We start from the raw sequence: 13,303 nt of genomic DNA, 5'->3' as shown, positions 1-13,303 counted from the left end.
CTCAGCCAAAATCACGCTCTGTGATCCGTGAGCCAAAATCAAACATGGATCTTCGCCGTTATTTTACGGCTCATCTGTCGTTTGTAAAGCAGCTTACAAGTGCTGAAAAAACGACATGAGAGCTGATGACAGCGCCAACGTGCTGCTAGAAGAGGAAAGCGAGCTCTACTGACGAATTCCCTTGTTTAATCATAGAAAAATGCGGTTCCATCAGCAGTGAACTGAACCAGGGTTGGTTTGGAAGCAGGCTGAGACCTCCGGACCGCTTTAGCTGTTTGCTGCAGATACGAACACAGGTGGAGTATTTTCACACACGTCAAAACGGACCGAACTAAAGAAGAAGTGATGGGTTCACCCCAAAAACGATATGGGTGAAAACCGCCTCCTGGTCCTCAGCGAGTCTAGAACATGCCTGATGTTTGATCCAGGGGGACAAGCTGCGAACTTGGGTCGCTGACGGGGAGGCAGAGCAACAAACTCTGTCACTCACCTGCCAAAAAGAGGCACATTTAAAAAGAGAAGAAAAAAGAGAAGGATATTATTTATAATATTATTTTTTATTATTCTATTTTTCTACAATTAGTGTTTATTTTTATGATTAGGGTTTTTTTGGTGTCTATTTAAATTCACACTTTTCCTGTTTACTATCTATTTATGTTGTTGCTACACCATGGGGTCTGAGAGTAACGCAGTGTCAATACTCTGTATGTCCTGTACATGTTGTAGTATTGACAATAAAGCTGACTTGACTTGAATATGGGGTGAAAGGGGCCTGAGAAGTCATGCCTGAAGCCACAGCGAGGTGGTCAGGTTTGGTTTTGCTAGTGCTTGTTTGGTTTATGTTGATGTATTGTGTGCAAATTAAAGAGGAAAAAGCTTCCAGCGAACGTCACTCCTGCCTCAAGTGTCCTTCACGCTCCTGGTGTAGCGCAGGTCGTGCTACAACGTTGTAGTGCCTGTCTTTTCCTGAGGAGTCTGTTTACCTTCAGCTGTTCATCTTTACTGTGCAGAGCCACGTCTTTCTCCCTGATCATCTCCTTTAACTGAGACACCAGCTGCTCCATCTGAGCCAAACGCTCCGTCACCTCCGAGAGGGGGGGGCCACCAGCACCAGCACCAGCCTGGGGGGAGCCGGGAGCCTGAGAGAGAGAGAGAGAGCAGCGTTAGATAGGAGGTTATGAGACGGACTGAGCGCAGAACCTTTCATCTCTGCTTTTAATGAGAACCTTCAGCTGGAAAACTACAGACTCATGATGTGTGAAAAGGAATTCACTAAGGTTCAAAAGGAATCACCGTTTTTAATAACAAAAATAATGTGGCTGTAGATGAACGTATAATATGATTAATATACTTAATATAAAAAGCATGAACAGGTGTAGATGATTCTGAAATGACTGAAAAGATATAGAAGATCAATAATGAAGTTACGATAAAATTAATATCTAGAATGTCATGTTTTTTAAAAGTGGAAACACTGCATATGTAAAAAAAGTTACAGTAAATATTTATCATTTAATGAATTCTTGTTGATCCCGAATGACTTCAAATATTAAATTTAAACACCTTTTGGTGTCCAGTTTATAGAATTTGAATCAACATTCTATTCGTTATTATTGTATATAAAATAAGAATAAAGTATTTGGCAAGTGATTCCAAACTTTTAAATAAGCAACATGATAAACACTGATAAAAACAGACAAAAACGCGTCACACAGCTAAAAACAGCAGTTTTGTCCATACGTCAGTCCATGTTTGTAGAAAACAGTGAGTCTTACAGTGTCAGAAACCACATAATCATGACTAATAGAGAGACTGAACACCTCTACATGCTTTAAAGTAAATCTATGATGATTCTGACAGGCAGTTAGCACCATGCTTACTGGTGGGTATATGTTTCCATTACATGTTAATCATTACAACCATCCTCTGCTAGGAAACCAGCCCTGCGACCGGAAGGACCAGTTTGATCCCCCGAGCCGACAGTACGTGACTGAAGTGCCCTTGAGCGAGACACCTAACCCCCAACTGCTCCCCGGGCGCTGTGGATAGGGCTGCCCACCGCTCCGGGCAAGTGTGCTCACTGCCCCCTAGTGTGTGTGTTCACTAGTGCAGGGTTTCTCACCCTGAACTCGGGGGTAGGCAGTAGTTCCAACCAGACGTCATCAGTCTGAGACGACGCAGCCACCAGGGTGCAGCACAGTTAGGCAGAGACTGATCGGTTCCTCAGGGTGTTTCTCCTGCCTTGTTCGGTGCGGATCTATCAGACTCTTTTCTTTAGTTCACTCCATTTTGATGTGTGTGAACAACCCCACCTGTACTCGGGTCTGAAACAAACAGCTGAAACCCGCTGGTCTCGGTCCGCTTCTAACAGAACCCTGTTCAGTTCACTGCTGGTTCACCGCATTTTAAGATGGAACAAGAGAATCATCAATAGAGCCGGCTTCCCTCTTCTTCTACCAGCACATCAGCGCTGTACCGTCAGTATAATCTGCCTGTTTTAAACGTCTGGCTTGTTGCTCTCATGTCGTTCCTGCAGCTCGAGCTGCAGCTCATTAAACGACAGACAAGCCTTAAAACAATAGCGAAGATCTGTGTTTGATTTCTGGCCGAACATCAGCGACCTGAGCAGTTAAACTCAGCTTGATAAACTAATGACAAAGAAGCAGAGATCAACTAAGATTACTGTTGATTGTAGTGACGCTGATCCAAAAGCGTGAGTGGACTGAGGTTTACTTCAAATGAGACGCTAAAACCATCACAACTGAAGAGACTCCAGACCAAACAGTGACTCCTGTGGGAGCCACAAGAGTATTTTCAGGGAAATCACGACGGACTTCAGCTCCAAATCACAGCCAACATCATTTTTTTTTCTTCTTCCCCTGTTTTGACATCTCTGCAAACATATGTTTTTTTAGATAAGTAAGATAACTGCAAATTTTGGTTTCTGTGATTGAAGTGAAGTGGACGATCAGAACTTTTCCAGGTCCTAATTAAGAAAAAAAAGGAAACTACTTAAAAAAAAAAAGTTGATTTAGTTGTTCTGTGGGCTGTTAAAGCCTTATAGTCATAAACAGGTGGGCCTTGGGGTGAAAAAGGTTGGGAACCCCTGCACTAGTGTGTATGTGGTGTTTCACTGCACAGATGGGTCAAAATGCAGAGGTGAAATTTCCCTGTTGTGGGACTAATAAGGGTCACTTAATCTTAACGTGAGCTACTTTTCACTAAAAGTGAAAGGACAGGAATGTGAAAATGAGACAAATCAATAATGCCTTTCAACATCCTCGTCTTTCAAAGCCACTCCTTGGGTTACAGGTGATTCTAAAAGCATTTCACATCTTCATTTCATTCAGTACATTCACACGCTGAACAATACAGGGGCTGCACCTGATCTGGGTTTATTGCAGGACTGAACACCTGATCAGCGGAGTCTCAGGGCGTTTTCACACATGGACTGTTTCAGCGTCTGAAGCGGACTCTGGGTTTTCTGTGCATGTGAACACATCAAACGATCTCAGACCCGCTAAAACAGCCCCATTCCACTTTGGCCCTGTGTTAAAGACCTCGAGGCTCACAGTACGCACAGCCACAGCGTTCCAGCACTTCAGCAGATAAAAACAGACCACCAAGGATCATTAGCCACGTTTACATGCAGCCTGATAATCCATTAACAATCCGACTAACAGCTCAATCAGAATAGAATACGTCCATTTATACAACAGTGAGTTCCGGCCACGCGAGCTGATTGGTTGAGAAGCGTTCTAACTGTGCTGTTATTTCACCATAACAGCTGTAGGAGACGCTCAAGACATTTGAACGTTTTTACTTCTTACTCTGCCACAAACAGAAAATGGACACTTTTAAGATCACATTTGACCGACAGCCGATTTGGTCAGACTCTGAAGATGAGACGACACTAAATTCCCAAACTGTCATCACCACTGAGCAGCTTTTCAGTCGGCAGCTGAGACAGAAGAACAGCTGAACAACCTGGAATCAGCCAGAAATGAACCCAATACCATTCGCTAAACGTGTAGTCTGATTTTCAGAGTCTGACCAAATCAGACTGAGCCATAAAACTGCCACAATATCAAGTTCAGCTCAGTTTTGTCAGTTTTTGCCAGATCAAAATGGGCTGTAAGATGCTTTACAGACTGGCTGGAACAAAACAACATTAATACTGATATTAAAGCGCTAGAACACTCGAGGAGTGTGTTATCGCCAATAACATCACAGCTGTGATGTTATTTCACTATAACACACTCCCTCTGTGTTCTACTGCTTAAATTTACTATTTATATTTATTTGTTTATTTATAATTCTTTATAGTCTTAATTTTGTGAAGGAGAGTTTGTGTATATTTTAATCTTATTTTTTATTTTTAGTGTAATATATTCTGTCTACAAGGTAACAAGTAACAAACTGTAAATACCTTATTAAATAATTAACAAGGTTAATTACTTGCTTGTTAATTCTCTTCTTGTTATGTCTTTTCTTGAGTGCCTTGCTCTCCCTTCGCTGCTGTAACACTGAGAATTTCCCCGTTGTGGGACTAATAAAGGATTCTCTTATCTCAATTTTAAGAATCTCCTGGCTGGGAGTTTTGTTTCAGACTCAGAGCTGAGAGAGGCTGAGACTGCCTGACGTTAACTGAAGGGAACTGAACAAATCTGAGCTTTGTTTGGTTAAAATTGTGGAACTGATCTTCAGCAATATGACCTCAGATCCGAGTTACTGAGCCCTGATCCGCCACATTTAACCTGAAACTGTGCCCAGACTTCCCCTTTCTTCTCAGGAGCAGGTTAAAAAACCTCAGAAGCTGATGTTTATGCAGGGACAGGTCAATAAAAAAAGGCATGAAACACAAAAAAAAATTAAATTAAATAAAAAAAATCATTTTAAAAAAGAAATTCAAGATTCTGTGAAAATATAAGAGAAAATTTATTCAAATAAAATGCAAAAAAGCAAAAATAAAGCTGGCTAGATTCGATCACAGTTATTCGATCACAAGAGGAAGAGGAACGCGAGCAGCTGACGTACGCATGTGGCTATATTCGCAGACCTGATGTCGCCTGCGTCAAATCTAGTCCCGCCCACCTCAAATCAAACTGAACGGCAGAGAAAGTCATTTCAAAAACCGAAAAGACCAACATCAATTACACACCCCACACTTATAAAAAAAACACATGGTTCTTGCATGATTGAAGGGTTCTTTCCATCGTGAAAGGGTTCTTCAGATTGAAAAAGAATGTGCTGTATATGGTTCTAGACAGAACCTTTTTGAAAATGGTTCTATATAGCACCCAAAAGGGTTTCACTATTCTTACAAGCCCAAGAACCCTTTTTGGTATTATATAGAACCCTTTTTGCAAAGAGTGTAATAAACTGCAACTAAATGATCTTGTTGTGTTAATAAAGCAATAAACCACGAGAGGCTGTGCGATTTTATCACGGGGAAGGGTGTTCTTAAAACTCTCTTCGCTGTGATAAAACCACTAATTCACTGCCTCCAGTGGCTTATTGCTTTTATAAAACAGCGGCCAACATAAAATATATTAAAACACACAATAATTTAGATATTATTTAAGTTATTAATAATAATAATCAACATAAACAAGTATTCCGCCGAGAAACGTAGTTCCTTTAGAGTAGGGTATCACTGCTAAGCAACCACTGACCACTGAATGAGGTGAGGAACGTTCGGTCGCCCATCGCTGTAAACTGCAGACATTTCATGATTTTAAAACTTATTTCGTGTAACAGTGAACATATGATAACACAGCACTGTTTAATGTAAATACCTTCAGTTTTTAAGCACTTTTTGGTCACTAAATCACCACCGCGAGTCTTTCTGCCAGTCTGACGACGCCACTTTTCTCACGCTGAATCTCAAACAGCTCCCTGCTCCCTACATAGTGCACTACATAGGAGTTTAAATACCGACTCCTGCAGCCCAACAGAGCAAAACATCACTAAAAATGGTCATTTGGGATTCATCCACATTCAGACTCGACAGGCAGTGCAGTATCTGACAGCAGAAGCTGGAATTTCTAAACTTACTGTCACACAGCTCACTATTTAGGGAGTACAGAGCCGTTTGGGACTCAGCCTGGATTTGACGTGACTTCTGACTGAAACAGACATTTGAAGCGTGTAACATTCAGGTGACGTTCTTTAGACTTTTATACTGCTGTTTTACAGTTAATCACACTGTAAGTCCTTTAATTCAAGCCTGTGATATTAATGATGGAGCTGTTTAGCTGTTTTGTTATCTTTTAGCCTGTTGGTTAGCTGACCAGCTCAGTTCTAGATAAGAAAATACCTCTTCAGCCACTCAGTGTAAACAGAACCGGGTTCTTACTTCATCAGTACACTCAGTGCTCTGTGTGAGCAGCATTAGAGTCAAAGACTAATCCATTAACAGCAGAAGGGTTTTTCGTAGCGCAGTGATACAGAGTTCAGTCGCTGTGAGGCGGTCAGAGCCGTGGTATATGGTGGATTTTACAATGACTTTGAACGCGGCTCACCCAATCAGATTTCAGGACCAGAACCATCCGTTGTATAAGGGATGTTAGTAAATGATATATAGTGATCTCTGTATTAATGTTATTTGAGTTGTTAAAGGGAAGCTACGTCCATGTTTTCCTTTTCACTGGAGGACATGTCTGATGACGACCATGGCTCCAGTAATCAGTAAGTAACGAGGCTAAAGCTATCAGTGTTGCGAGTTTCAGAGAGAGAGGAAGCGCTCGGCCTTCAGTGGGTCAGACTAACCCAGCCAAAGCAGTGACCTCAGCACTGTCCCCGTTTAATCCCTCCATACTGCCTCAAAGCCCTCTGTCTCATCGGCTCGGCTCACCGCACGGCCCACTGAGCACAGCCGACGCCCTAAACAGCGCTGCTAATACACAGGCCTGCTAATCTCTCAGCTCAGAGAGGGAAGTTTTAACCAATCACTCAGTTACTGAACAGACTTAAAGGTGCAATTTGTAAGATTTTTAGTTCAAAACATTCCAATTAACTAAAATTATAACAGAAATGTGAAGAAATAACAGTTTTGACATTATGTCAAAGATGTCTACGTACGGTGTTGCAGCGAGGAACCGACCGGTCAGGCATAACATTATGACCACCTCATTGTTTCTACGCTCATTGTCCTGATGTGGTGGTGGTGTGTTAGTGTGTGTTGCGCTGGTACGAGTGGATCAGACACAGCAGTGCTGCTGGAGTTTTTAAACACCTCAGTGTCGCTGCTGGACTGAGAATAGTCCACCAACCAAAAATATCCAGCCAACAGCGTCCTGTGGGCAGCGTCCTGTGACCACTGATGAAGGACTAGAGGATGACCAACACAAACTGTGCAGCAGCAGATGAGCTATCGTCTCTGACTTTACATCTACAAGGTGGACCGACAAGGTAGGAGTGTCTAATAGAGTGGACAGTGAGTGGACACAGTGTTTAAAAACTCCAGCAGCACTGCTGGGACTGATCCACTCGTACCAGCACAACACACACTAACACACCACCACCACGTCAGTGTCTTTTGTTTTCTTGTAGTTTTCACGGTGTCTGCTGACGAAATAGAGAGAAATAAATCTTCAAAAGACATCAGAACGAGGCATGGCCGTTAATTGTAGCTACACGGCTAAAAACGAAAAGCTGAAATAGTTTCTAATCACTTACACAGAACTTTCTACTTTCTAAAATTAAAGGAAGGATGAGTTTCACTAAAAAAGCAAAGAAAACTCACCTGCATGTTTCCTTTTTTCTACAGTAAACGGGTTTTGGGCAGCAGGACGCCAACATTACTGCTACTGAGTGCTGATTGGTTGGCGAGCGGAGCATCTCATTGGCTGATCGTGCTCACTGACGTCATGAACGTACATGAGGCGCCGTTTTAAACTCCTATAACTCGAGTTTAAAAGCTCTTAAAAATATAACAGCAGTGTTAAAATGTTTCTGTGTTCAGGAAATTAATGTATTATTTTACATTAAAATATGTTTAAACATTTATAAACTATGATTTTGTTAAAATTCTCCATATTAAACTATTCATTTTGGACTCGCTCAGCAGCGCCCCCTAGCGTCTGAGAAACCCGGAGGACATTACAAAGTAATAATTCTCCTCTCTACAAGATGTCTGGGGGAGGAGTGAAGATAGAGGAGGAGGAGGGACTCAGCACTTCCTTGTTTCTTACGATAGGGGTGGACACCACAACTTTCTGGTGCCCCCTATTTGTCTGGAGTGTGGAGCATAATTTCGGCAGGTCTTACATAATCGCTAAAAAATAAACACTAAACCGAACGTTTAAAATCAAAAAGTCGTTTTGCCCTTTAAACTTGATTATGTGGTTTCTGAGACTGTATGACACACACACCACAACAATTATGGTTCTTCAAGGGTTCTTTAGTGAAGAAAACAGTTCTATGTAGAACCATGAACACTCTTTGCATGATTAAAGGGTTCTTTGCACCGTGAAACGGCTCTACAGACTGATGGAGATTGTGCTGTATATGGTTCTATATTGAATCTTTTTGAAAAGGGTATGTAAGAGCCAAATTACCCCCTGGGCAGAACCGGCCTCATCAGTGGAGAACCACTTCAGCATGGCTGGATCTCAGACCTGCGGAGAAAGAAAAGGAAAGAAACACACAATCCATTAGAATAAATTAGGAACACAAACACTTACAAAAATTAAAACACACCCAAAATAATCTCTCTAACTCAGACCTTCATCTAAAAGTATAAGGCACACCAATGTTACTCATCTCTTCACTTTATCTTCTACAAAATGTCACTTTTTTAAATTTATTACTACGTTAATCTTGTGTTTTTGCTTTTATGAAAAGCGCTTTATAAAGTTACAGAACATATATTCTAATGCACGATATTCAAGGAAAAGAAGAACCAGAAAAAATTAAATATATCACTTTTTCAATAAATCTGCTTCAAAATTTTACAAGAAAAATTAAAACAACATAGAAAAAAAATTATAAAAATATAGAATTATAACTTGGCTGGAAAGTAAGAGAGACTACAAAAGTGTCTCCTAAGTTTAAAAATTACTTTCTGAAATTAACAAAAAAAAAAAATTCTCAAAACCAATAAATAAACAAACAAGTATAAAAATTCATTAAAAATAACAGAAGCCTAGTTAAACACACGGCATTCTCCACTAATCCGCTCAGGGTGACTCAACCTTTCCGAGTGGAATAATGTGACTGAATAGCCAGTGCGGCTGTTCACAGCTGTTTACTTTGAGTTTATAAAGTAAGGTAACTGTGCAGTGAGGAGGAGACGGAGGACAGCTCTCCCTCAGCGCGCAGTGAGACACTGAAACAGTCACCAGTGACTTCAGCCACGTCATCAGATCAGTATTCAAATATTGATGAGGAGCAGTGAGTACGGATATCACTGACAGTGTCTCTACACGTCCATCACATATAACGCGTCCAGAATCCACCAGTACTGATAAATCTGACCACCTGAAATCAGCATGGCCTGCTGGACTGACCTGGCGACTCCATCTTAGTCTGTGTTAATGAGGAGGATTTATAAAACCTGAGAAAACTGAGACATGGACTGTACACGGGACACAGAGCAGGCAAGACAAGATTAGTTAAAGCTGAAAATCAAAATTTTGCACAAGGTACGACGCAGAATGCAGCAGAATGCTTTACAACCCTGTATGATGCAGCAACACATGGTAGCATATGGTGGAACGCAGTAGAACGCAGTACAATGCAGCACAAGGCAGAAGAACACTGTGCAACATGACACAACGTGGCAGAATGCAGCAGAACGCTAAAGCTAACAAGCATTAGAACACAGTACAACACAGCAGGACACAGGGCACCAAGGTACAACGCAAAACAATGCAGCAGAGCGTACAAAATGCAACAGAACTCGGTACAAAGCGACACAACACGATAGAACGCAGTACAGTTCAGCAGAACGTGGCCCAACAACATATGATCCCGTAGAATGCGGCCCAACAACATACGGAGCAGCATAACACGGCCCAACGACGTACAGAGCAACAATGTATGGTGCAGCAGAACATGGCCCAACAACGTATAATCTGGCAGAGCGCGGCCCAGCAAGGCACGACGCGGCAGAGCGCGGCCCAGCAAGGCACGACGCACCAGAGCGCGGCCCAGCAAGGCACGACGCACCAGAGCGCGGCCCAGCAAGGCACGACGCAGCAAGGCAGACACAGTAGAACGGGGCCCAACAACATACAGAGCAGCAGAACTCTGCCCAACAATCCACAATGCAGTAGATCGTGGCCCAACAATGTATGACCCAGTAGAACACGGTCCAGCAAGGCACGACGCAGCATAATGCGGCACAAAAACGTACGGAGCAGCAGTACTCAGCCCAACAACGTACGACTCAGTAGAACATGGCCCAACAAGGTACGTATGACAGTAGTGCATGGTACAATGTGTTATAATGACACAGTAGAACGTGGAAAACGCAGTACAACACTGCTGCAGAACGGCCCACACAAGAACCATTCGCTGCACCTGCAGCATAAAATCCAACAACTTTACAAAGTCATAAAACCCTGTGGTTCCAGTGGTCTACCGCAGCGTTTCCAGCTCCAGCCCTGGAGACCCCCCGAACCACACAGCTGAATGTTTTCCTGCTGTAACTGATTCAGCTCCAGAAGAGGTTGATGATTAGCCAATGATCCGACTCTGTTCCAGCAGAGAAATCACAAAACTAAACAGCACAGAGGACAAACGCCAACACAGAGGACACAGAGAAAATCCATTCAGCACCAGAGGAGCTGGAGATCTGGACAAACGGCCAGACGAATCTCAGTTCCTGGTGTTTCACGGCGATGTGGTCTTCACTGTTTCTTAAAAAAGGTTATTATAAGATTTAAACATTCAGAAATCAACAGGAGAGCTGCATCTGCAGCAAACCAGCAAACACAATGCAGTCAACACAGGTTTGATTATCTTTTGTAGCTAATTAGCATACAGTGAAGATGAGCGAGCGGCTCGAGTCAGGCCATTCAAAACCATTCACAGTGGTGGTGATAGGAACCAGACGTCCACATCTAAAAGCTCCCTCACAGGAAGTTACTACAGGAAATGGTTATGAATTCACTGCCTGATGACTGAGACACTGTTTTATGATAGTTTAGAGAACTTAAACTCCATTCATGGTGGAGGGATACATGCAGGGCGCTGTGAGGCAAAATAGTCCCCAAAGAAAACTTATTATTTCAGATTTTCCACTATTTTCCATCATCATCATTCCATATAAACTCAGAAGACTCGTGTAGGTTCACTGGTGGTTTCGGATAGTAAATAAAATGTCTATATTTGTGTTGTAGTCATGGCGACCCCTGGTTCCTATCACCACCACTGTAAAGACATCTGAACCATTTCACACCAAACCACTCTGAATCACTCTGTTTACATCTCACACACTGGATTATGTATGAAAATTGAAAAACCTGTGGAACTGCTGGACCATGCAATAACAAACACTGGACTACAGCATGTACATAATTATGGGTCTACATGTGTGTCACACACTGGCATCTAAACATCACCACCAGTCAGGTGTGTCCCCTTCACTGTAGGAGTATATCACCGATCAGGCATGACATTCTGACCACCTCCTTGTTTCTACGCTCATTGTCCATTTTATCAGCTCCACTTACTATATAGGTGCACTTTGTAGTTCTACAGTTACAGACTGTAGTCCATCTGTTTCTCTGATACTTTGTTAGCCCCCTTTTACCCTGTTCTTCAGTGGTCAGGACCCCCATGGACCCTCACAGAGCAGGTACTATTTGGGTGGTGGATCATTCTCAGCACTGCAGTAACACTGACATGGTGGTGGTGTGTTAGTGTGTGTTGTGCTGGTACGAGTGGATCAGACACAGCAGTGCTGCTGGAGTTTTTAACACTGTGTCCACTCACTGTCCACTCTATCAGACATGCCTACCTTGTCGGTCCACCTTGTAGATGTAAAGTCAGAGGCAGTAGCTCATCTGCTGCTGCACAGTTTGTGTTGGTCATCCTCTAGTCCTTCATCAGTGGTCACAGGACGCTGTTGGCTGGATATTTTTGGTTCTCAGTCCAGCAGCGACACTGAGGTGTTTAAAAACTCCAGCAGCACTACTGTGTCTGATCCACTCAGACCAGCGCAACACACGCTAACACACCACCACCACGTCAGTGTTACTGCAGTGCTGAGAATGATCCACCACCCAAATAGTACCTGCTCTGTGAGGGTCCATGGGGGTCCTGACCACTGAAGAACAGGGTGACAAAGTATGCAGAGAGACAGATGGACTACAGTCTGTAACTGTAGAACTACAGAGTGAAACTATATGGTCAGTGGAGCTGATAAAGTGGACAGTGAGTGTAGAAACAAGGAAGTGGACTTAAAGTGCTTAGTGAGTGTATACTGACAAAAGCAGGACTGGATCAAGGATTCAAGGTTGGCGGAAGAAACATCAATAACCTTTGATATGAAGATGATGACACTCCTAGTGGAAAGCCAGGAAGACCCGTAGGTCCTTATGGACAGCTTTAACACATTCAGATCAATTATTAACAAGAGTATTCATCAAGAAATACAACACAGATCGGGGCTCAGCAGAACAAGGATGAAGGAGCTTGAAAAGATCTTCAAATGCATCGATTTGTCTCTACAAACAGAGATCAGAGCCGTCCAGGCTGCGGTCTTCTCTGGGGTTTCTTTATGGATGTGAAAACAGGACAATAAACAAGCAAAACTGGAAAAATATAGGTGCTTTTGAACTTTGGTTTTAGCAAAGACTTCTAAAAAGAACCTTGAATGGCAAAGAAAACAAACGAATGGATCCCAGACCAAATTGAGCCTCACCTCTTACTCAGAGCCCAGATAACCGAACTGAAGTTCTCATTTTGGACACATTCTGAGATGAACCAGTTCACTGGAAAAGACGTTCGGAAGAGCTGACAGTAAAAGAGAAGGAGTAACAAGATGGATACAATCAGAGGAATCACGAAAAAGATCAATATTCTAGAGCAGAGGTCACTAATAGGCGGACTGCGGTTTGAGTCCGGACCCAGATGCTGTCCTATGCAGACCTGGACCTATTAACAATAAACTGTGGAGAATTATTTAATTTCGACAGGGTGGTCCTACTTTAATCGGCGTATCATTTCTAGTCATTACGGTACCGTTTTTAGGGCCGGGAAACTCACAGACCAATCGCATGCGTTGTAAATATCACACGTGATGCTACTCAGCCAATCAGATCTGTGCATTACGATGAGCACTGAGACTCGA

The 13,303-nt window shown here is 42.7% G+C and overlaps 1 protein-coding gene across 1 annotated transcript in view; it reads right to left on the bottom strand.

Moving 5' to 3' along the window:
* LOC118817986 (golgin subfamily B member 1-like) overlaps positions 1–13,303 on the bottom strand; it is an 81,816-nt gene that overhangs the window by 67,207 nt on the left and 1,306 nt on the right. The window contains 2 exon segments of the mRNA XM_036585061.1: positions 984–1,139; positions 8,562–8,621. Of these exon segments, the coding sequence (XP_036440954.1) occupies positions 984–1,139; positions 8,562–8,606 (201 nt within the window). The 5' untranslated portion in view covers positions 8,607–8,621.

Source organism: Colossoma macropomum, unplaced genomic scaffold, assembly GCF_904425465.1.
Source record: "Colossoma macropomum unplaced genomic scaffold, Colossoma_macropomum, whole genome shotgun sequence".
Lineage (NCBI taxonomy): Eukaryota > Metazoa > Chordata > Actinopteri > Characiformes > Serrasalmidae > Colossoma > Colossoma macropomum.
Note: the sequence above shows the minus strand (reverse complement) of the source record. Positions and strands in the feature narration are given on the sequence as shown.